This window comes from Camelus ferus, chromosome 16, assembly GCF_009834535.1.
Source record: "Camelus ferus isolate YT-003-E chromosome 16, BCGSAC_Cfer_1.0, whole genome shotgun sequence".
Classification (NCBI taxonomy): domain Eukaryota; kingdom Metazoa; phylum Chordata; class Mammalia; order Artiodactyla; family Camelidae; genus Camelus; species Camelus ferus.
The window spans coordinates 30,102,255-30,126,255 of NC_045711.1; the positions used below are offsets into that span (position 1 = coordinate 30,102,255).

Sequence of the window (24,001 nt, forward strand, 5' to 3'; positions counted from 1 at the left end):
AGACTTGATCTGTCAGTTTCCTATTTAAAAGCCCACTGGGCTCCATGCAGCCCACAAGATAGTCCAAACCCTGCAGCCCAGCATCCGTCTTCCCCGCTCCGAGGCTCCTTCTATGGTGCCAGCTTCCCAAGCATCTCACCTCCATCTGCCTCCTCTCCCAGACGTACCCTGCCTGGTTCCTTGCCTAAATACACTTAATCTGTTCTTAAGATCCAGCTCCCAAGCCATCAAGACTCCTCCTCTGCTCCTAGCTCACCAATAGCTTCCTCTTCCCTTCCCCCTCCCCCAGAGTATTGATCAAATCTGGATAATACAACCTACCTTCAAGTCAGCTTTTAACGTTATCTCCTTCTGCACTAGCCTGGGAGCTACTCAAAAGCCAGGACAGATAGAATGTTCCTTTGTATTCCTAGCACAACACCAGCCCATCTTTGAGGCCAGATCAAGTAACTCACTCATTTATTCACTCATTCAATGAACAGTCATTAAGCTCCAACCAGGCTCCCCCCAGGCACTAGGGATAGAGCTGTAGGCACTAAGATTAGGATGGGACAACTAAGCTGATTTCCATGATCAGCATTATTTCCACACCCTTGGAGCTTCACAACGAACTGGAAACAGGTGAGAGAAAAATCCAACTAAAAATTAATCAGACACAACCTAAATATCCATTGACAGATGACTGGATAAAGAAGCTGTGGTATATGTATATATATGCACATATACACACAGCAACAGAGCTCAGTTAAATGCAACTGCAAGTAGGTTACTGTAAGGTCTTTAAGATAAAATTTCTTCTTGTCAGTTTTTCTTAATATAAGTGCCTGTTTGACTTTACCTGTTACTTTTGTTAAATAAAGTTTGTATGTTGCACTAAAAAAAAGATACATATGTACGGATATGTGTATATATATCTCTCTGTACTATGGAATACTACTCAGCCATAAAAAAGAATAAAATAATGCCATTTGCAGCAACATGGATGGACTTGGAGATTGTCATTCTAAGTGAAATAAGCCAGAAAGAGAAAGAAAAATACCCTATGATATCACTCATGTGGAATCTAAAAAAAGAAAAAAGACACTAATGAATTCATCTACAAAACAAACAGACTCACAGACATAGTAAACAATCTTATGGTTACCAGGGGGAAAGGGGGTGGGAAGGGATAAATTGGGAGTTTGAGATTTGCAAATATTAGCTAATACATATAAAATAGATAAACAGATTTCTTCTGTATAGCACAGGGAACTATATTCAATATCTGGTAGTAACCTATAATGAAAAAGAATATGAAAATGAATATTTGTATGTATGTGTATGACTGAAACATTATGCTGCACCCCAGAAATTGACACCTTGTAAACTGACTATACTTCAATTTAAAAAAATTAATCAGATGATCATTACAGATTTAGCAGCGATGATGGAGGAAAAGTACAAGCTGCTGTGAAAGGATGTAACAGGGGAACCGAATTAAGTGTGGGGTGAGGGGGAGAGGGGAGAGATCTCTGAGACCAGGAGACCTGAAGGACGAGGGGTTCCAGGTGGGCGATGCGCAGTAGGCACTCAAGGTGGACAGAACAGCAGGAGGAAGGCCTTAGTCCCATCACCTAGTGAAGCACGAGTTGGTCATTTCCTCATCGGCTATTCATCTGAACATTCAAACAGAAAGAAGCGAGAAGTGGCTAGGAGGTGAGAATGGTCTTTAGGCTGAACCCGGAGCCCTGACGTAGGTGGCAGTCGGTGTGTTAGGTGGGAGACAGGTGGGGGTGGAGATAAGGAGGGGGAGACTTGGACCAGCATGGGGAGAGCAGTGCAGGGGCCGGTCCAGCCCAGCAGAAGAAGGCATTGAGCCTTTGATGCAGGTCCTAGGATGCAGCCCAGGAAGGCGGGGGCTTCTCTGTGTCTGTGCCTCTCTAGGCCCTGGTTCAGAATGACACCCACCCTGGAACAGTGACCACACACTCTGATTTCAAACACCCTCAACTACTCCTCACCCCTGTGCCCCATCCCCTCGGCCTCACCAGGCCCCGTTTCCCCAGTTTAGGTTCAGTGCACGAGACCCTGTAAGGAGCAGAGGACTAGCTCGCTCCTTGACCCAGTAGCCCATGCCATCTGCTCTCTCTTTCTTTTTTTGCGGTTGGGGGGGGGCCAATTTGGAGCTTTGCCTGCTGTTTAAAAAACTCAAATCTAGAATTCACTTTCAGGCTGGGTGGAGGGAGAAAATGAGAGTTCGAGATTTACAGATACTAACTGCTGCATATAAAATAGATGAACAGCAAGGACCTACCGTACAGCACAGGGAACTATATTCAATACCTTGCAACAGCCTATAATGAAAAAGAATATGAAAAGGAATATATATATAATATATTTTTATATATATAACTGAAACACTATGCTGCACACCAGAAATTAATACAACATGGTCAACTGAATATACCTGAAAAATTAAAGGGGAAGAAAAGAAGAATTAGCTTTCAGCATTGCTGCTAGGCTTGGGGTTTAAATTCAAGTAAAGACCCAAGGAAGAACGTTCAACGAAGTCTTAGGGTGGGACCCTCACTGAGCGGGAACAGAAAACCAGACTTCAGGGACCCCCGGTAGTTCTGACAAACAGGTCCAGGTAGGGTCGGAGGTCACGGAGGAGAAGAAAGTACAAATCTGGGGACTTTTCTGCTGACACTTCAAAAATCATGGGTGAACTGGCAAGGCAGATCCTAAAGAAATCAGCAGGCCTGAGGATTATTTTCCGTCAAGTTAAAAGCCAACAGGATTCATGTGACTTTTCACTCAATAAGTAACTTCACAAATTAACAAACCCTTCACCACTTTCCTACGATAAAGAGTTTTGTTGGTTGATTGGTTTGTCTTTGCGCTGGTTAATTCACTGGTCGATGAACAGCCCCATGTCCACTTCAGAGCGTTAATCAGTCCCCAGCCGGCGCACCCCCCCCCCACACCAGAACACTGTGCTTTCACCGCAAAAGGAGGCATGGACTGTCCCCATCAGCCACGAAGCACCCACCTGTCACAGGGCACAGGGGCCTGACGCCGTCTCCAAGCTCCCGGGAGCGGATAAGTGCTCAACAGCCCCAGATGGGAGAAGGAGCTTTCCCCTTTTCATATCCACCATTTGAAAAAATAAAAAACAAATGAAGTGTTTCTCAGAAAGCCCTGAAAAACTGGTAAGATGCAGTCTCCAAAGCCCTAAGGGACTGCTCTCAGAATTTAGGCTGTAAACAGGTTTTGTTATCAAGAAAACATCATAAAGAGATCTGCATTGCTGCCTCCACCCTCCCAGCTGCCCTTCTCTCTAACGAAGTCCCAGCGCGGTTCAGGGGTTTGGGGGTTCTCTCACATTCCAGGAGCTGGTGAGATCAGTCATCCGAAGGTGGAATCTATTTTTAATTCTGCACAAGTGGACAGGTGTGCAGCACGTTTTTTCTTGCCCACTTAGGCAAAGGCTGTGGAAAATACCAAGGGACCTACTAGAAACTGCTCCCCAGCCCTCGAAGGGGTTGCAATCTTGGGAGAAAGCTGAGACAGCACACGTGGGCTCAACAGAGGACAGCACGGGGCGGCTGTGAAGAGTCGAGACCCGGCTGAGGGGGCGGCGTGGGGTGGCTGTAGGTGTGTGCACGTGTGCCTGTACCCCACCGTCGGTGCACCACAAGGTCAGGGTGCATTACTTGGGAGCTGTCTGTTGTTTCACACAATCTATTCTCTGTCCTGACCAGGGAGGCTGTAAACCAGAAGCCCTCACACATACACACATACACAGCTTGCTAGAGACCCACTGTGGCACAGGTCTGGGTTTTTTGCTTTTTTTGTTATTTTTAATGAGTAGTTTCTAACTTTTAAAGATTAGGAGATTTGCCAACGGCCAGGTATCCCATCTTTCTTGAGAAATGGAAAGATCTGACAATCCAGGCTCCCATTTCCACAGAGAAGCAGCGGGCAGTGAGAGTTAGATGGCACACGTGCTTTCAAGTTCACCACAATCTCCACCACTCCCTAATGCCTCACATTCAGCCTGCTTCCCTCTTTAGGTTACCTGAGCCCTGGAGATGCTGGAATTTGTAACCCCTGCGTGTCACACTGAATCTAACCTCTGGAATCTTTGAATGTTGCCTTATGTGGAAAAAGGGACTTTGCGGGTGCAATTAAGTTAAGGGTCTTGAGATAAGGAAATTACCTTGGATTTTCCTAGTAGACCCTCAGTGTAATCACAAACACCCTTATAAGAAGGAGGTGGAGTAAGATTTGACTACAAAAGAGGAGAAGGCAAGGGGACCACAGAAGCAGAGATCAGGACGACGTGGCCAAAGCCAAGGAATGCCAGCAGCCCTGAAGTTGCACAAGACAAGAAACCATTCTCCCCTGGAGCCTCGAGAAGGAAACAGCCCTGCTGAAACCTTGATTTTGGCCCCATAAGACTCATTTCAGATGTCCAGCCCCCAGATCCGTAGGAGAATAAATTGCTATTGTTTTAGCCAATTAAGTTGGTGGTAAGTTTGTTACAGCAGCAATAAGAAATGGACATACCCTGCCAACTAAAGAACTCCACAAATGCCCGGAGTGCCCAGCATACAGCAGGCAGGCTCTACCCCCAGGCAGGTTATACGCCCATAGGAGAAGGCAGAATAATAATGATGATAGAGCATGGCCTGAGCAGGGATACGGGGAAGCTCCCAAGGACTTTGGGAACATACCCGAGGCACTTCTAACCCAGGCTGTGAGATTCCAGGGCAGACTGTTTTCCAGTTTTACTACACATGCATCCATCTCTGCGGGGCAATGGAACTCCGTCGTGGCTCTGAGCAGTGCGGGCCCAGGGGACATGGTGGGTGGGAGTGGGGACCAGCACCGGGGACGCCAGGGCACTCCTCACCTTGCGTGCTGGATGAACTGGGTAGCTTTCTCGGCATACTTCTGTGCCAGGCTGCTCAAGTTCACGGGCTGCTCCACGATGTTGAGGTTTTCATACAGAGGAAGGGCCACGTCAGAGTAACAGTCCCGCTCAAGGTTCCTGTGTGGAAACCACAGATGGTAGAGTATTCATTCCCACGACCTAAGTAGTCATAGAGTCGAGCGAGATGCTTTAATGCAGTGATGCACATGAATACAAAACACTTAATAGTCTGGCCCCAGATGGTTTTTGCAGCCTGCCGCTTCCTCCCAGTGTAAAACCAGTATGAGACCTCCTTGCATTCCCTTTCTGTAGATGTATTGATCCTTCGACAAGCCTGGCCTCTCTGTAAAACTCACCAAGACTTCCGTGAGCTAGGGACAGGGGGACTCCCATTTCTTGAGGGGAGAAACTGAGGTCTAAACAAACTAAATTACTCAAGCAGAGTCCCAGAGCCAATCAGCAGCCCTGGCTCTTTCTATGGACCCCCCGAAATCATGGCTTCTGGCTGTTGGGGGCAACGCTTGGTATTTTCCCAAGTCAACAGCCAGGACTTCCCACGTCACGACGTCTGACAATATGACAGATGGTTAGCAACGGTTTTTTTTTAATTTTTAAATTTTTCATTTTTTCATTAATTATGTATTTGTTTTCCATCTTTTTTGGGGGGGGGTCATTAGGTTTACTTATTTATTTTTTAATGCAGGTACTGGGGATTGAACTCAGGACCTCAGGCATGCTACGCACGCACTCCACCTCCGAGCTGTAGACCCTTGCCCCCTGGAAACAACTTTTGAATTTCAAACCACGTTTGGAGAATTTGGAGAAACTTTAGCAATTAGGAAAAGTGGTGGGGGTCAAACCAATTCTATCTCTTGGAAAAAACCGAACCCAGCCTTTGGTCTCACTGATGGGAAGGAATCTGATACATGCACGCCCCAGCAAAGAGGCCAGGTCATGACTCTGGCCATGATTTGGGGCAGCTCAAGCCCTCAGAGCTTGACAGTCCTGAGCGAAAGTGCGGGGTTGCCTGTGCCCCCTTTCCGGGGGTCTGGGGAGGACTAAAGGAGGTAAGGAACTGTTAGTGTTTGCACACTGCTCAATAGAGTAGCAACACAATAAAAACTCAAGCCCTCCATCCTGGTGGCCACAGAGGACCAGGGGAGAAGCTGAGAATGATGGAGAGTAAAGGGGGGCCACGGGAGGCCCAGGCAGAGGAACTGTCCTCCCGGTGCAGGGAAGGGCTTGGGAAGAAATGAAAGTTCCTCGCCACAAATCTATGTGCACACGCACCACTCCAGAAGCTTAAGAGGAAGGTCAGACTATGGTAAATAATCAACCAAAGACTACGATTTTTTTTAAAAGACAGAAAAAAAAAAAAAAGAGCACTGTCTCGGGCATCACAATGCTAATCTCATCATTTGTGTCCAATTTTTCAGCTTTTGATGGTCTCGCCCCATCTCCACCATCCTTTACACCCTTGCCCTATTCCTCTCTCGGCCAATGCTTTTCTTCTGTTTGGCTGAACACAGATTGAAAAGGAACTGGCTGGTGTAGGTCACACCATGATATGGCCAGTCGTGCCCCAGGTGTGACCCCCAGGCCACAGGCGGTCAGAAGGGCAGTGAGATGTCCTGTAGCATCGCTTCTCACACTGCAGCGTGCTCTGCATCACCTGGGCACGTTGTGAAAAGGCAGAACTCGGGGTGGGGTCTGAACACCTGCACTGCTAACAAGCACCCAGAAGACACCCATGCTGCTGGTCCTGCGACCACACTCTTGAGTCGTTAGGATGGAGAGGATACAGGCTCTGGACTGAGAGAGACCCAGACCAGAATCTTCATCCCCCACTCTACCCCAGCGTGACCCGTGGAACCAGGGGAGCTTCCTTCCCTGTACAATCAGGATAAACACTCTCCTCGCTTGGTGGTCACATGGGTCACAGATAAGTATGCAGAGTGCTTGGAACGTAACAATTCCTCAATAAATGGTTATTATTATACTAACTATTGTGTTATTAATAAGCCACCTGAGACTCATTTCCCCCCGGTGGCTGCAACCTTAAAAATAACCATAGCGTACGGTCTGAACAAGCAGAGGGCTGGGTTTACGTTGCTTTACTATCCGAATAAGGTTTATTACCTTTTCTGATAATAACTGTATTGCGTGCTCATTACAGAACGTTTGCAAAATACAACAAGAAAGGAAAAAAAAAAAAAAAGAAAATTCCTTAATCCCTCAACCAGAGTGTGTGAACAATGGTTACCATTCTGGCCTATTTCCTTTAGGGCTCCTGGAGGTGTAAATACAGAGGTAGTTAAGATCACACTGTCGATGACTTGCTTCCTGCCTTTTTCACTTACTATTCTATTGTGAGCATTTTCCCATTTCACTGAATATGTTTTTAAAACATCCTGTTTAGTGCCTGCATGACATTCCAACGTCAGAATGCTGCCTTATTTGTTTGAGTGGGGCGGGTGGGGGGCGGGTGATGCTTGTACGGAGCTCTGGGTACCTTTTCTCGCTCTCTGTACAGATCTCCCACCCTATGTCCACTGTCTGGGCCAGGTGAGTGGTCCAGGAGCAAAGCCAGCAGGTAGAGGAGGAAGGAGGCCACCTGCATGAGGCCTTCAGGTTCTCCCCGGCTCAGCTAAACAGTCCAAGGAGCCTGGAAAGTTCCAATAAAAAATTTTGTTTGCTTCATCTTCACCAGAAGTTTTCTTGCACTCCATGCCCATAATGCGTTTAAATTCGCACTCGAGGTACTCAACCTTTCCTGCTGTCTTTGCTCTCCCTTGTCAGCCTCTCTCATTGACTCCTGAAGGATCACACCCTCCAGATCTCTCCTTGCTCTGGAGCCCATAGTCAGTGCCTTGGATTGGATTACCTTGATGGCCTGTCGCCCCGTGGACACGCTGGACAGGGAGGGTGGTTGTAGCCGGGGGTGTCAGTGCAGCCCATATCATGGCTGTACGGGATTCCAAAGTAGTAATCAAAGCCTGGAAGAGAAGCCACGAGTTAGGCTTCTGCTGTATGAGTCGGCATTCTTACACCCAGAAATTTAATTTTCCACGATTTAATTCAGCAGGAATATGGAGTACGTAATTAAAAGGGGATTTGATTAATATCCCTTTGTAGTATGCAAAGAAAACACGTTGCTGGGTTCTGGCTGCAAGACTAGATTTGCAAAACATCTTGGGATTAGCGTTAACCCAGACTGGAGGGAGGGGGTGGATTATCGAACCCTTACCATCCACAGTGCGCAGGACTCTCTGAGGGATAAAAGAGTAAATCCTGCCCTCAAGATACTTCCCACCTGAAGGGGAGATAAGCTATAGAGATTTAATTATAAGAGACAGATTATCAGTAAGCCAGCAAGGGAGATCAGAGGCAGAAGTCACCCCTGGGTGCTGTGGGTGGGATGGGGTTGGGATGGGATTCTCAAAATGCTCCTTGACAGAGATGCTACTTCAGCCAAACTCAGAAGGCTGTGGGGTTGGGCTTGGGAGGATGATTGGTGGGGGTGGGGGGTGGTGTGGTGAGGAGGTCAAACTGAGACCTGAAAAATCTCCTATTCACTTTTTTTTCTGAGACCCTCCCTCATCCTCTCCTCTCCAACCCAAGTTTTAATCTGAAGTTTCCCACAGAAGTTCCCCTGCTCCTCCCTGAGTCCCTGCTTCGGTGAACCCATAAGATGATTTTTACTTCTTACCATGCTGGACCTCATGGGGGCCAGATGTTCCCTGACACGTGAAGAACTGGTTCAAGGGGAACATGGATGGGCTCCCGATGGGGGAGCCAGGAGGGCGGACAGGCACCAAGGAGGGGGGCCAGGAAAGGTGCCAGGTGAGAGGGATGTGAGATTAGAGGCAGTCATGGATGCTTCAAATCCCCCCAGTGACCCTGTGAACGAAGACGTCCTAACTTAGGAGCGATGTCCCCCAGAGGCAGGATGGCTTAAACATTCATGCAGTCCTTTTACACAGAGATCTTTATTTTCTATTTCCTAGGTGACAAATCCTCCAAAGAATTCTTACCACGGAAGTTGGGGTGATAAGAGCCATGGTGCCCAAGATGCCACTTGCCTGTAGGAAAACAAGAGAAGAGACTTTTAGAGGAATCCCCGTGGGGGCTCCCAGCCCCTCTGGGGAGCTGATCACACACTCAATTTTTTCATCAGCATCACCCTTTACTGAGGACAAGCAAAGAGAATCTGCACTGTGTGAAAGCCAGGCTTTGCTCTCTGGGACCGAGAGGGAGTCCCCAGGGAGACAGAAAGTAAGCAAGGATGACTCAGAGCCGCGCAGGAAAGCACGCAGGGAGAGAGGAAGGGGAGCCGTTACCGGGAGCCCAGAGAAGTCAGCAGGCTGAGCTTCTGCCCCTCAAAGAAGGTGCGGGGGCCCACAGTAGCCCCCCAGAGCCCACGCCACCCTCCGCTCCACCCGCCCGCGCGGGGGCCCTGCCAGGGCGCCCGGTGACCCAGGGAGCAGGTGCGCGCCCCAGATAGTCTCAGAGATGCCGGTTCCGCCTCGTTTCATCATCTTCCTCTCTGGCGGCATCAGCAGTCTGCAGAAGCTGAGCGAGAGACCGCCTCCCTGCTGCAGTCCAAGCACGGGACAGCAAATGAGGAAGCTCAGACGAACGGCTGCTCCTCGAGCTGTAAATGCGTTCGTGTCGGGGAGGTGGGGGGGGGGTTGTTAACTGGGCAATGTGGGGCAGGAGCTCGGACAAGGCTGGAACTCTCTGACCTGCTCACTCTGCGCTGGGCGAAGATCCCGGGGAAATCCCCCACAAGGCAAGGAGGCAAAGAAAAGATGGAGGGGAGTTAGGTACAAAGACCTAAAGGGTGGCAGCACGAAACACAGAGGACAGAAATAAACAGGCAGCCGCAGGAGGATGGCTAGGTAAATTATCTCACGTGGCCTCAGTAAAACACCTCTAAACCATCCTTAAAAGACAAATGCATATAGCTCAGCGGTAGAGCGTGTGCTTTGCATGCATGAGGTCCTGGGTTCAATCCCCAGTATTTCCATTAAAATAAATAAATAAAAACCTAATTACTCCCCCCTCCAAAAAAAAAAAAAAAACAAAACAACTTTAAGACAAAAGCATGTAGCAAAAATTGACAACTGATGAATCTAGAGGATGGGCATATGGGTGTCCATAGGTTTTTGAAAAAAAGGTAATAAAAAGTGGAGAGAAGTGGATTAAACATTCTGTGGAACACTTGAAGCATGACATGGAAATATAAAATTATATCACAATTTTAAAATTATCTCAGGGGGAAGGTATAGCTCAAGTGGCAGAGCACATGCTTAGCATGCACAAAGTCCTGGGTTCAATCCCCCGTACCTCCTCTAAAAATAAGTAAGTAAACCTAATTACCCCCACCAAAAATAAAAAATTTTAAATTATCTCTAAAATTATAAAAATTATAATATGTAAAATTATTATCACATGGACATACAAAATAGCAGGAAGGGGGAAAGGATACAACGAGGTAAACACACATTAACACGGACCAAGGTTGGAAGCAAAGAGCGAGTGGTGAACACGGACTTGATATTCCTTCAGCAGGTTTTTAATTTCCCCTAAAAGTGTGCTGATGGGAAATTCATAATCTCAACAAGCTGATGTGCTTACACATCCTCTCCCAGATAAGAAAAAGGTGTAATGAGTAGTGAGCGGAGAGGGTAGCAGCTGAACAGTGCATCTGTCATCAGTTTCTTCCCTGGGGTTGAAAGGCATGAAGAGGGAGTGGCAAGGGAGATCCGGTCCAGCTCAAGAAGAACTCAGCTCCCTGATGCTGAGCTCTGGAACCAAACTCTTCCCAGTTGTGCGTCTTACAGGGATGCATGAACGGAGCCGGTAAGGATGCTCAGCCTGTAGTGAGAGCTTCACAGTAATTAATGGCTCGGGGTATGGATAGAAAGGGACTGAAAGGGAGAGAAGGTTGGGACCTTAGTTGGTCCCTCCTACCAGTGTGGCTTGTCCTCCTGGGACAATGAATACCGCCCTCCTGTTTGATCTTCTGAGAAGTATGTCGGGCTCCTTGACTCAGAGGAGAAGTCGGGCCAACACACCAGAAACGCCAGTTTCACCCTGGTTTACACCAGAGCTCCAGGCACCAATAACATCCCCCCAGGGACCCTCACTGTGTCCTGTTTGTCAGCACACTGTCCCTTGCCGTTTCACGTGCGGCGGAGGGAGGCAGGAATCCCACTGGACCCAGCTCCTGGAGACTTACAATAACAAGCACAGGCAGCTCGAGGATGCTGTTGGGATGCTGGGTTCTGTAGGAGGGACCGGCGGTCCAGCCAAGCATAAGAGCACAGCCAGGCCTGACACACCTGTCTAGATCCAGCCCCCACCCACTCCAGGATTGGCAACTTGGAACAAATCTATGCACCTGCCTGAAACTCAGTTTTCTCACCCGGACAATGGGGGAAATAAGCATTTCAGAAGGCATTGCCTTACTCTGGTGCAAACAAACACAGCCCAGTGCCAGATACATTATAAATGCCTACAAGCATTTTAAAGGAAAGAAGGGAGGGAGGGGAATAGCTCATCAGTAGAGCACATGCTTAGTATACACATGCTCCTAGGTTCAATCCCCAGCACCTCTTATAAAAATAAATAAGTAAAACCTAATTACCCCCCCCAAATAAATGAATAACTAAAGGAAAGGATGCTGTTGGACAATGTGGCAGAGGCTGCTGGTTGCCTGCCCTACACCCATGTCCCCACTTACTCTGCTAATAGAACTTTGGTTTTGTTCAGGGAGTGGGCAGACCTGTGCCCAAGTCCAAGTCAATCATTATAATCCCAAGGCCAGCTTCCCAGCTTTCTTTGCAGCGAGGGGTGGCCACCCGACCCAGATCCACCACTAAGATTTGAGTGCATTTCTGCTGGAGGCAGGGGGAGTGTCCGAGAGAAGATTTGCTTTCCTGATAAAAGTGAACAAGTGAGTCTGGCACCACCTCCCCGTTTTCCTTCTTTAAACCACAATGAATGGTACCAAAGCCACCATTTTGCAACCATGAGGCCACAAGCATGAGGACAAAAGCCAACATACTAAGGACGGCAGAACAGAAAGATAGAAATGATATCTTTGAGCGGGTTAGCCAATGAACTCAATCACTAACCTCTGAGTTTGTCGTAATGGGAGGAAACTAGTTCTATGTATGGTGAGTCCACAGTTAGGGCTTTTCAGTTACTTACAGCTGAAAGAATTCCTAACTCACACAGTAAGAAATAAGCAAACAAAAGCAGACTTGAGCAGAAGAGGTGGCAATGTTTGGGGTTCTGCAAACACAAAGCAGCCACCACAGTAAGTGCAAGGGCAGATGGGGGTCCCGGCAGTGGGGCTCAGTGTTACCAATCATCCCGGTGACATAGCCAGCTTGCTGCAGCACCTCGGCCAAGGTGGTCTCGTTGAGCGGGAGGCCCCCCACAGAGGTGACTGCAAAGTTGTGAGTGACTCCATTGCGAAGGCCGAGCCGGCCGGTGAGCAGTGAAGCCCGGGAGGGCGAGCAGGTGGAGGCGGCTGCGTGGAAATCCACAAACCTGCACGGAAAGGAAAGTGATCGGGATCCATCCACAGAAAAACAAGCCAGGAGAAAATTCAATTCCCGCTCAGTTCCTAGGATTCCAGTGCTGGGAAAAAGCTCAAAGCTCACCCAGTTGTGGGACAGCTAAAGAAAGCGAAGCCCAGAGAGGTAAAGCGACTAATCCAAGGTCACACAGCTAATTCAAATTGATTTAATCCAATCTATTTAATCGATTTTTTTTAAGTGAAAGCAAGTTTATTTAGAGAGATACACACTCCACAGACAGAGTGCAGGCTGTCTCAAAAGGCAAGAGAGAGCCTTCATCAATCCTCTTTCTTTGTAGATTCCATACTTTGAAATCCTCTACTCCCTAAATGTATTTGTAACCCCAAAATCAGTACTCATGGCTCTTAAGTGGTCATTCACAGACGTACGCAGACCTGTGAAAATTCGAGCCGCCCGCTGGGAACATTCCCAGCTGAGGTTGAATCAGGCGACCTTCTTGTTTGGACTCTCACGCTGCACGCAAGTATCCTCCCTTTCACAGTCCATTTAGTGCCATGGATTTTGCACTTTTGTTCTTTCTGTTGATGATTTCACTGTTTCCAACAGCCCCTGAGCGCAGTGCCAAAGGGTCGGCTAGCGTTCCTGGGCTCACGAAGTTGGGATGTGCCTCGTGGAGAAAACACAGGTGTTGGATGAGCTTCGTTCAGGAATAGTTATAGTGCTGCTGGCCATGAGTTCAATGGCAACGGATCAAAAACATACATTAAATAAGACATCTTTATACAGAAACACACATAAAACAAGGTTCTGTACTGATCAGTCAACGAAAATGTTGTGTCCAGGGGCCCCCAGGAACCTAACCCTGCATTTCCCCTGGAAGCAGTGGTTCCAGGTTCCCGAATTCATCGTTCACAGGGACTTTATAAAGAAAGTAAATTTCGCCGGCAACAAGAATTGACTATCACTCACTACCATAAGCCCAGCCCTTTTTTAGACACTCTGGAGAAACAGAGGGGTTTCTCCATTTGCCTACCCTCAAGGAATGAGGTTAAATTTAATGTCACTAATAATGGGGCAGTTATTACTGCCCCAAGTGTCTCCTGATGAGCAGCTGCTGAAGTTCCTAACAGCAAGGATTCCTGCCCAGAACGTCTAACCTGAATCAAATCAGACCTCTGGATCTAATTTCCACATTATAGGAAAAATAACTAAGAGCAGAGCAAAATAAAGAATACCACAAGAAAATAATTCTGCAAACCAGTCTCTGGACGTTCTATAAGACAACCGGTCTGATCTCTTCAAAAAGTCAATATCCGAGGGAAAGATGGGATGGAGGGGGGATATTCCACAGCAGAGAAGAATAAAGAGATAGAGTCAGTGCATTCATGACCCTTGACTGGATCCCAGTTCAAACAAGCTGATGACGCCTTCGAGGGCTAATTCAAGAAATTTAATATAAGCTGGATATACAGTGACATCTGGGAATCACAGTTCATTTTTTTCAACGTGGCCATGGGGAAGAATGTATTCTTCCTCTCCAGTTGTACTGAGATACAATTGACAAATAACCGATTAGTTTCAGGCATACAACAATGATTTGATATAAGTATATATTATGAAATATAAACACCATGGTAAGTTTAGTTAACATCCATCACCTCACATAGTTAACAAAATTTTTCTTGTGATGAGAACTTAAGATCTACTCTCCTAGCAACTTTCAAATATACAATATAGTATTTAACTATAGTCACCATGCTGTCCATTACACCCCATGAAGTTTTATCTTATAATTAGAAGTTTTCACCACCTTCACCATTTTGCTGCATCCCCCACCCCCACCTCTGACAACGACCAATCTGTTCTGTTTCTGTGACTTTGGTTTTTTTCAGATTCCACATATATGTGAGATCATACAGTGTTTGTCTTTCTCTATCTGACCTATTTCACTTAGCATAATGCCCTCAAGTTCCATGCATGTTGTCGAAAATGGCAAAATTTCCCTTTTTTAATAGTTGAATAACATTCCGTTTTGTATCACATTTTTATTACATCAAAAATATGTTTATTGATTGACCAACAAGGGCTTAATTTCCAAAATATGCAAACAGCTCATTCAACTCAATAACAAAAAAAAAAAAGAAAAAACCAAGCAACCCAATCAAAAAATGGGCAAAAGACCTAAATAGATGTTTCTCCAAAGAAGACATACAGATGGCTAGCAGGCACTTGAAAAGATGTTCAACCTCGTTAATTATTAGAGAAATGCAAATCAAGACTACAATGAGGGACCATCTCACACCGATCAGAATGGCCATCATTAAAAAGTCGACAAATAACAAATGCTGGAGAGGGTGTAGAGAAAATGGAACCTTCCTACATTCTTGGTGGGAATGTAATTTGGTGAAGCCACTATGGAGAACAGTGTGGAGGTCTCCTAAAAAACTAAAAGTAGACTTAACGTATGATCCAGCAATCCCACTCCTGGGCATATATCCAGAGGAAACTCTAATCCAAAAAGATATATGCACCTCAATGTTCACAGTGGCACTACTTACAATAGCCAAGACATGGAAAGAACCTAAACGTCCATTGACAGATGACTGGATAAAGAAGATGTGGTATACACATACATACACACACACACACACACACAACGGAATATTAATCAACCATAAAAAAGAATGAAATAATGCCATTTCAGCAACATGGATGGACCTAGAGATTATCATGCTAATTGAAGTAAGTCAGAAATACTTATGATATCACTTATGTGTAGCATCTAAAATATGACACAAATGAACTTATTTACAAAGTAGAAACAGACTCACAGACATAGAAAAGGGGTTTGTAAAAGGGATTACAAAAGAAGAAAGGGGATAGAGAGGAATAAATCAGGAGTTTGGGATTAGCAGATACAAACTACTATATATAAAATAGATAAACAACAAGGTCCTACTGTTAGGACAAGGAACTATATTCAACAGCCTGTAATAAACCATAATGGAAAAGAATATGAAAAAGAATATATATATATCTGAATCACTTTGCTGTACACCAGAAATTAACATAATGTTGTAAATCAATTATACTTCAATTTTAAAACAAGAATATGTGTTTATTACATTAAGAATGTATTTTATTACATTAAAATGTTTTTTACTCTTAAGAGATGCATGCTGCAGTATTTAATGAAAGGTCACGATGTCTGTACCAAGTGATTCAGAAAAAAAATCATAGAGCAAACATAAGAAAAAATGGAAAAATATTAATGGTTGAGCATTCCAGCATTTATTTGACTATTCTCTCCCTTTTCCTTTATATTTGAGATTTTTAATATTAGCGAAGTTGACTGGGATGACGGTCTGGAGTCTAGAACAAGCAGGGCGGTGATGGGTGGGTGGCCAGGACCTCGCTGGAGGGTGGAAGGGAGGCGCTCACGTAGAGCGAGGGTCTCAAGCCCACATCTTGTCCGGGCTGCCTGGGAGCCCAGTGGGTGAGCTCGGCCGCCACTCTGGGCGGAGGGAAAGCCAAGGTCTGGGAGGGTGCAGGACAGACTGACAGCCATGGGGTCAGCTGGGGACGAAGTGGGTCTCCCTGCCTCTCCTCCCCACTGCAGCCCATCCTCCCACAGCAGCTGGGTAGGGGCCAAAGTGCTCCTCTAAGCACTGCTTAACACCCTGCATGATTCCCCGGGCACTCTACGATGCTGCTCCCCCTGGCCTGCCTTCTGGGTCTCTCCCTCCCTCCCTCCCTCCCTCCCTCTGGCCACAGGCTCAGTCTTACTTCAGTTCAGCAGACAGGCCAGCTCCTTCTCAACCTGTCCTCTGTCCACAGGGCACTGTTCAGGGTGCTCTCCCAGCTCTTCCCATGGGTTCTCCTGGTCCCTCAGTTCTCCCGAAAAGAAGCCTCCTCTTTCCTCTCACCAAGCTCCCGATGGCACTGGTCCCAGATGAGAATTACCTTGTCTGTTTTGTGTTCATACTTTGTGTTCATTCATCCCTGCACTAGAATGCAAACTCCATGAGAACAGGGCTTTGCTTGTAATGCTCACCGCTTCTGTCCAGCTCCTAAAACAGGGCTCTATAAATAGAGGAAAGGGGAGGGGAGGGGAGGGGAGACGTCTTTCCTCCCCAGCCACTTCATTTGAAAATGTAATCAAACACCCAAATAACAGTTACTGGGAATGTGACGAAGCAGGCAGGGTTGGGGACAGTAGTTTCCCTGAGCACATTCACCAAAAGCAGCGCCTTTTTAACGGTTTTTAAAATAACATGCTAACATGGAAGTTGCAAGCACAAGTGTCATGATGTGAAGTGTCATGAAGAGATGGGACATCAGGGCACCACGGGGAAAAGCCAGGGAAGAAGGTCATGGAGGGCAGTGCGAGTTTCAGCGCTCCTTCCCACCCACCATGGAGCCTGCCACCACCACGTCTCAGGCTGGGTCACCAGCTGCTACAGCCTCAGGTCTCAGCCGTGACCCCAGATCTGGGCACAGGCGGCTCCCAGAGTCTACGGACCACAGCTCTGAACTGGGCCCAGCCACCTCCCCAGGCATCTTGGCCAGGGCAGTGCTTGCTCAAGGGCTAAGACCAGTTCGGGGACATCTCCTTGTGATCTGTGCCCTCAGAGAGGCCAGCCTGGCACAGGAAAATGGGGGAAATGCACTCACACCCCTGCTTCTCCATCCAAGCAACTCTGGCAAAAGCCCAGCACAGAATGGGGGTTGAAAAGTAATGTTTACAAGGGACTCCAGCCCACACACATGTCACGCAGCCTCTCTCTGGCCACCAGAACCTCCTGGAAACCACAGAAGGTCCTATGAGTCATTAATGCTTTCATACCCCTCAGAGATGCCCCACGGAGCAGCCCCCAGCAGACCTTGCCTGTCATCATGGCCCTGGCGTTTACAGAGGTGATGGCTCTCGAGAGCAGTGTGGTCTGCAAAGCAACACAGTGGGTTCCTTTCTTTTCTCGAGCCTTTTTCCTCTCTTCTTTTTAACTATTACACAAGCCTAGAGATCATAAGGCAAAACTTTTAAAATCTTACCAACTGATTATGATCTGAGCCAGCAATTCCATTCCTGGGAGTGGAATTATCCAAAAGAACTGAAATCAGGTACAAAAATTCTTATACATGCATGAAAAACAGCAACACTGTTCACAGTAATCGAAAGGTGGCAAAAAAGCACAAATGTCCGTTTGTGTGAATGGATACACAAAATGTGGTACTGCCACAGAATGGAGTATTATTCACCCATGAAAAAGAATGGAGCACTGACACTTCACAACACAGATGAACTGTGAAAACGTTCTGTAAGTGAAAGAAGCCAGACACAAAAGGTCACATAGTGTATGATTCTATTTATATGAAATATCCAGAATGGGTAAAATCCACAGAGACAGAAAATAAATTGGTGGTTGCCAGGGGGCTGGAAAGGGGGGGAAAACAGAAAGGAATTGCTTTTAAATTCCTTTTAGGGTTTCCTTTTGGGGTGATGAAAATGTTCTGAGACTAGATGGAGGTGGTGGTGTACAACATTTTGAATGTGCTAAATGTCACTGAATTGCTCACTTTAAAATGATTCAGTTTAGGTCATGTGAATCTCATCTCAATTAAAAACAAACAAACAAATAAACAAAATCTTACAGACTGAGAGGCATATGCTCAAAGAGAACGTCTCAGGAAGGAACCGAGGCCCAGGAAGCTGGAGGTCAGGTCTGGAGGTCTTCAGATGAGACATTACTCATTTATAACTGAGAGGGTGAATCATCCCTTCATTCATTTATTCCAAAAGGGCTGACAGAGCAGCCACGGGGGCAGAGCTGTGACAGATGCTAAGGACGCCAAGAAGCAGTCCTTGTCCTCAGTGACCTTACAGTTTAGTTTTGGAACAAACGTCCAAGGAGGTCATTTCCATTTTACAACTAATTGAGCACTAACTATAGACCCGGCTCGTTACATGTGCTGACTTGTTTAATCCTCACGGTGGCCCCAGGGTGCAGATGTCAATGACATATGAGGAAACCCAGGCAGAGGCAGGGTAAGGAACTCCTGACCTTTGCACCATATGGCCAGATAGCCAAGGGCAATGCCTTTGAACTTGGGCGTGTCCAATTCCAAATCCCACATGTGCACCATCAAACCACGCTGCCTCCACTGGAGCTTGTCTGGAAAGTCAAAGGGAAGGGGTCGGAAGGCTTACCTACTCCACAGCCAGTCTCGGGGAAACGAGAGCCCCAAGAGACAGAGTGAGGTTTTAAAGCAGAAAGGGCCCAGTCCCCCAGGCCCAGGGTGAGAGACGTGAGAAAAGAGAGCTGGTCTGGGCACCAGAAGAGGCTCTGAAGCTTAATCATCCAATGACTGACGTGGGACACACACACACAGCTCCCAGATCTGAGCCTCCTCTCTGCCACCCGTGGTCACTGCCTCAACGGAGGCCCTGGGAGTGAGAGTCAAAATCAGTATAAGAGGTTGGTCTTCCTGCCACCCCCCCACCCGCATTCTCCATGCCAACGCAAACGTCTTTCTACAGGGCACGTCCGATCGCATCGACCTCCTACTGAAGAACATGCTCTCTCTCTCCACCCACTTCTCCAGGCTCATGGGCCGCCCCGCCCTGCCACCCCCCATACTCCCGACACACCATGTTACTCCCGGGCCTCCGGGCCTTTGCTCATGCCCTTCCCAACACTGGGAAGGCCTCCCTCCTACTCTCCCTCCTTATCTTGACTAACAAGTCCCAGTTGTCTTCAAAACCTAGCTCAAGGCACAAATGTCACCCCCACTGTGTCCTCTTCCCAGACTCTCCCCTCCCCACCACTGCCCACACAGAGTCAGGGCCCCCCCTCTTTACGTATTTTATACACACTTTGGCATCTCCTTTACAACACTGAAGGATCGTTCTTTTGTTTTCATGTTTAGGACGTCTTATAGATGGCCAAAAATTCTTTGACAGGCCTCCCATTGAGTCGTGGGGTCTGAGTCCCCTCCCCTTGGTGCTGTGATGGCTTTGGCCACTAGAATAATGTGGAAGTGACATTCCACCAGCTTCTGGGCTCAGGCCTTATGAGACTGGCAGCTTCCACCTCCCCTGCCCTTGAAATATGAGGCTTGAGCCACCATCTGAGAAGCAGGGCTACCCCAAGGCTGCCCTGCTGGAGAGGCCGTCTGTAGATGCTCTCGACAGAGACCCAGCAGAGGCCACTGGCCTCTAAACATCACCTGTGTGAGTGAGGCCATCTCGGACCTCCCAGCCCAGCCACCTGCTTGCTGAATTTCACCAGAGCGGCCTTAGTCAACACAGTGCGGAAAACAATTGTCCAACTAAGAGATGCCCGAATCCCTGACCTACAAGATCATGAGATGTAAGAACGTGGTTGTTGTTTTGAGCTTCTAACTCTGAGGATAGTTTGTTACTCAGCAATTACACAACCAGAGCAACATCTGTCTCTCACTAGACAACACTTGCGTCCCCATGAAGTCCTCAAGCGGGTACCACCCACCGTGTGTGGAGTGGGTGAGGCCACCACCATCCTCTTTGCTTCTGTACAATGTAGCAAGTCTGGCTAAAGAGATCTGGGCCTCAGTCCCAGAAGATGAGTGTATTCCCGAAGACCATCTTTCAAGGCGACAAATGGCAAAGAAGGGACAGAAACAGGGAGCAGCGACATGACACTGTGAGGTCCCAGCCACGCCTGCCTGGAAGCACTCAGCCTGGCCCTGAAGCCACGCTTTTGGCAGTGGACTGTGCGGTGCCTCCGTCTGACAGAATGAGGGCAGGGAAGATAAGTGCTGGGTTCACACGTGCTGGGCGAGGTCTCCCTCCAGCCTCAGGGAGCTCCCAGCCTCCCAGCTCAGTTCTCACTCCTGCCAACACTTCCTCCCTGACCCTCAGTCCCATGGGGCTGCGAGAAGCACGTGCAGCCTTCCTTCCCTCATCGCTGGGCACCTGGGGGTAATTCCCCAGCCACAGGCGTCTCTCAAAGCATCCCCACCTGCCACACGTCCCAGGGGCCTCAAGGAGGGTGTCAAACTCCTAGGGAAAAATCCAGGGCCCTCGATGTCATAGGTAACGGGCAACTGCTACCCTCAGAATCCCAAACCGAGTTCCGCTTTGGTGCTCACACTTTTGTCCCAAGAAAACGTTCCTCTCTCCCCAGTCTCTTCCGTTCTCTTCCTCCAGAGATTAAAGCACAAGGATCCTCCCAGGTCACACCTAAATGTTCTCTATAATGATTACTAGGACTATTATTAGTCATTATTAGATTACCGTCCTATTACCAGCTGTTAGATCACCATTCTCACTCTCACAGCTAATGCTCGTCAAGCGCTCCTGTAATCCAGGCACTTCGAGCACGTTACGTACCTGAAGTCACAGGCATCTACTGCCCCTGGACTCATTCTGGTTTGAACATGCATTTCTGCGTGGGCTGGCCCAAGCTGGTTGGTGTCATCTCTTTATCCACCACCACAGGGGCACACAATTTGCAGGGCCCAGTGCGAAATGAAAACGTCGGGCCCTTGTTCACAAATTACCAAGCATTTCAAGACGGCGACAGCAAAGCTTTAAACCGCCAGCCACACCTGGGTCCGGAGTCGAAGCGTGCACAACCTGCCCGGCTGTAGGCGGCAGCCGGCTTCCCGTTTACAATTCCTGCTCCCAGTTCCTCCTCTTCCCCCTTTCCAAGGGGTAGTCAAAGTAATCTTAAACATCCTTTATCAGCTAACGTTATTCCTGGCTGGAAACCCAGGAATGAGTTCTCACTGCAATCTGAGTAAACCCAAAGTCATTGCTGTGGTCTACTGGCCCTCCACCAGAGCTCTCCCGCCCAGGAGCTGAACAGAGAGGGCCAAATAGCTCATGGGTTTTCTCAGATCCAGTTCCTCTCAGCCCCAGGAGCAGCCAGCCTCTGGGCAACTGGAGGGTCCAGGGCAGTATTACAGCAACCCTACCTGCGCCCTGCACAATTCCAGGCAAAACAATCCCATAATATGGAGACAGCCTTTCAGGCGAGGCGCCAGGCATCCTGGTTCGAGGCCAATGCTGGCCACTTTCCAACTGCCAGTAGCCTCAGTGGAGACTCTTGGAAATGGATGCAAATGTCATTCGTTTCCGTGTGAGACACCAGACAGAAAAGGTGGGAACTCAACATGCCTGGTGATCTGGACTCCATCTGACATCTTCCCCACCCCACCCCACCCGCCCAGCTCTCTCTTCCATCAGCCACGCCAACCAGAGTGGCTCTGCCTAGAACACCTCAAGTTTGTTCCTGCCTCAGGCCCTGTTTATGCCCTGTCCATCTGGAACGCTCTGTTCTGGTCTCCACATGACTGGTCCCCCCTGTCATCAGGGTCTTGCCTCTCATTTGCCCTCCCCAGGGAGGCCTCTCCTGACCTGACCACCCTCCAGTGCATCACTGTTCTATTTTGTCTTTAGCCCTTATCAACTCTGACCTCACCTTGTTGGTTGATTTGTCTCCTTGCCTGAGGCCCGGCTCCCCTAGGTGGAATGGACTTCCATGGGCGTGTCTGCCCGCTCCCACCGCCGCCCCTGGGGGCTGGTTCCAGATCTCAGGAAGGGTCCTTCTCTGCCTTTGGCAGCTGGAGTCTTGTGCTCCACTGGGGAGATAGTTCTTCCTGTCTAGGGGGGACACTGGCTTGCTCCAGTGCGTTCTCTGCGGACACCAAGGCATCATCCCGCCAGTAGCAGGGTATGCAGACTTTGAGATGCTCCCCCACTGAACATTCCTCCCCTAACCCATCTTTCTGCCTCCCAACAGACACACAAGCACATCACCCCACCCCTCAAAGCTTCCACTTATGAGCTGCTGGCTTAGTTCAACCAACCACCACTGAGGAGCCACAGGGAGGGAACCACAGCCCTTTTCCATCAGGAAGCTTAATCTTTAGTGGAAGGGTCAAGACACATGTGGATAATAATACAAAAGAAGTTGAGCCTGATTAGAGAAACAACGTGCTATGGGAGGTGGAGGCAGAGGAATGAGAAAAGTGTGGGCAAACGTAGGTTCAAATCCGGCCCCAGCTAGCTCCAGTGTGAGACAAGACAGGTGACTTACTTCAAGCCTCAGTATCTTCATCTGCAAAATAGGCATAACTGTGCCTACCTCACCCGGTTATTTGGGAGATTCAATGGCATGACGTACAGAAAGCACTTAGCAGAGCTCCAGGTTTGGAGACTTTTCCCCCCAAATTCACGGTAGTCCATGGGTTTGCTATCATCACTAGCTAAATGGGGGGAAAAAGAACATTCCAGGTGGGACAGGGAAGCAGCGTGCAAGGCATGATGGAATCCTAGGGGTGGATGGCACCTGGCTCCCGCTGGGACTACCCAGGCATGCGATTCACTGCTGCAAGTCCATCGCAGGTCACCTCGGCCCCAACGTGCATCCACTCTCCGAGGGCCGGTGTCCACCCTCCTCGCCGTCAACCATCACCTTCGAGTCTCTCTGCCACCCCTTGCCTCCTTCAGCTCCTCCCATTCCAAACGACACCCCCCAGGATCAACATGGCCACTTCCCCCACCTTAATCGCTTCCATGACCTTCCAAGATGCCAGGCACACTGACGGGTCATGCCAGCCACTCCCCGATCCCAGGTCGTCAGTGACTCCCTCTGCTCGGCCACCACGTCCCACCAAGCACCAGCAAGACCTACCTCTTCAGCCTCTGAGCCCCCGCTGCCTGCTATGGGTTGAACTGTGTCCCCTAACCCCCATACCTCCAAAGGTGACCTTATTTAGAAACAGGATCATAGCAGATGTAATTAGTTAAGATGAGGTCATCCTGAAGTAGCCTGAGCCCTTAACTCAAGAGAACTGGTGTCCTGATGAGATGAGAGAGACACAGAGAGGAGAACTCCACGTAAAGACACAGAGACACACAGAGAGAAGATGGCCGAGTGCCAGAGGAGGCAAGGATTGCAGTTGGACTGCCACAAGCGAAGGGATGCCCGGGGCTACCAGAAGCAGGAGGAAGCAAGAAGGAGCTTCAGAGGGAGTGTCGCTCTGCCAGCACCTTAATTTTAAACTTCTAAGCCTCCAGAACTGTGAGAGACTACTTTTCTGTTGTTTTAAGCTGCTCGGTGGGTGGTGCTTGGTTGCGGCAGCTCCAGGAAATTAACGCAACACCCTACAAATCCCCAAAGTTCAGCCCAACGGGACTCTTGTTCCTGAAACATCTCGCACCCCTCCCTCCCTCCCAGCCCATGTGCAACTCACCAACCCAACACCTTGACTCGGCCGTAGCTCAGCCAGAATGCTCTACCCTCCGCTGGCCCTCCCAGATTCCTACCTCACGTTCAAAGCCTTCCATTGTCACGAAGTGTTTCCTCATTCATTCCCCAGAAGGCTGGGTCTCGACTGTGAGTTCTGGAGCACATTGAAACATTCCTGCAGAAGGCAGACATTCACCCGACAGTATTCTGAGTACTTAACGAAAGGGGTTTACCGTGGGGCTGCCAAAGCCCGTTCCCTGCCCCACGCCCACCTGCCCCAACATGGGCCCAGG

At 48.5% G+C, this 24,001-nt stretch overlaps 1 protein-coding gene across 10 annotated transcripts in view; it reads right to left on the bottom strand.

Annotated features, from left to right (window-relative positions):
- ARSG (arylsulfatase G) overlaps positions 1 to 24,001 on the bottom strand; it is a 108,208-nt gene that overhangs the window by 32,861 nt on the left and 51,346 nt on the right. For 7 of the 10 annotated variants that reach the window (XM_032457000.1, XM_032457002.1, XM_032456997.1 and 4 more), the window contains exons 3-6: positions 12,294 to 12,481; positions 8,953 to 9,000; positions 7,803 to 7,914; positions 4,898 to 5,035 (exon numbers count right to left, since the gene is read on the bottom strand). In XM_032457000.1, coding sequence (XP_032312891.1) covers positions 4,898 to 5,035; positions 7,803 to 7,914; positions 8,953 to 9,000; positions 12,294 to 12,481 — 486 coding nt within the window. Of the gene's footprint in view, positions 1 to 4,897; positions 5,036 to 7,802; positions 7,915 to 8,952; positions 9,001 to 9,413; positions 9,586 to 12,293; positions 12,482 to 12,905; positions 13,139 to 23,785; positions 23,884 to 24,001 lie in introns of those variants that run through there. The other 3 variants (XM_032457003.1, XM_032457004.1, XM_032457007.1) reach the window with 2 other exon arrangements.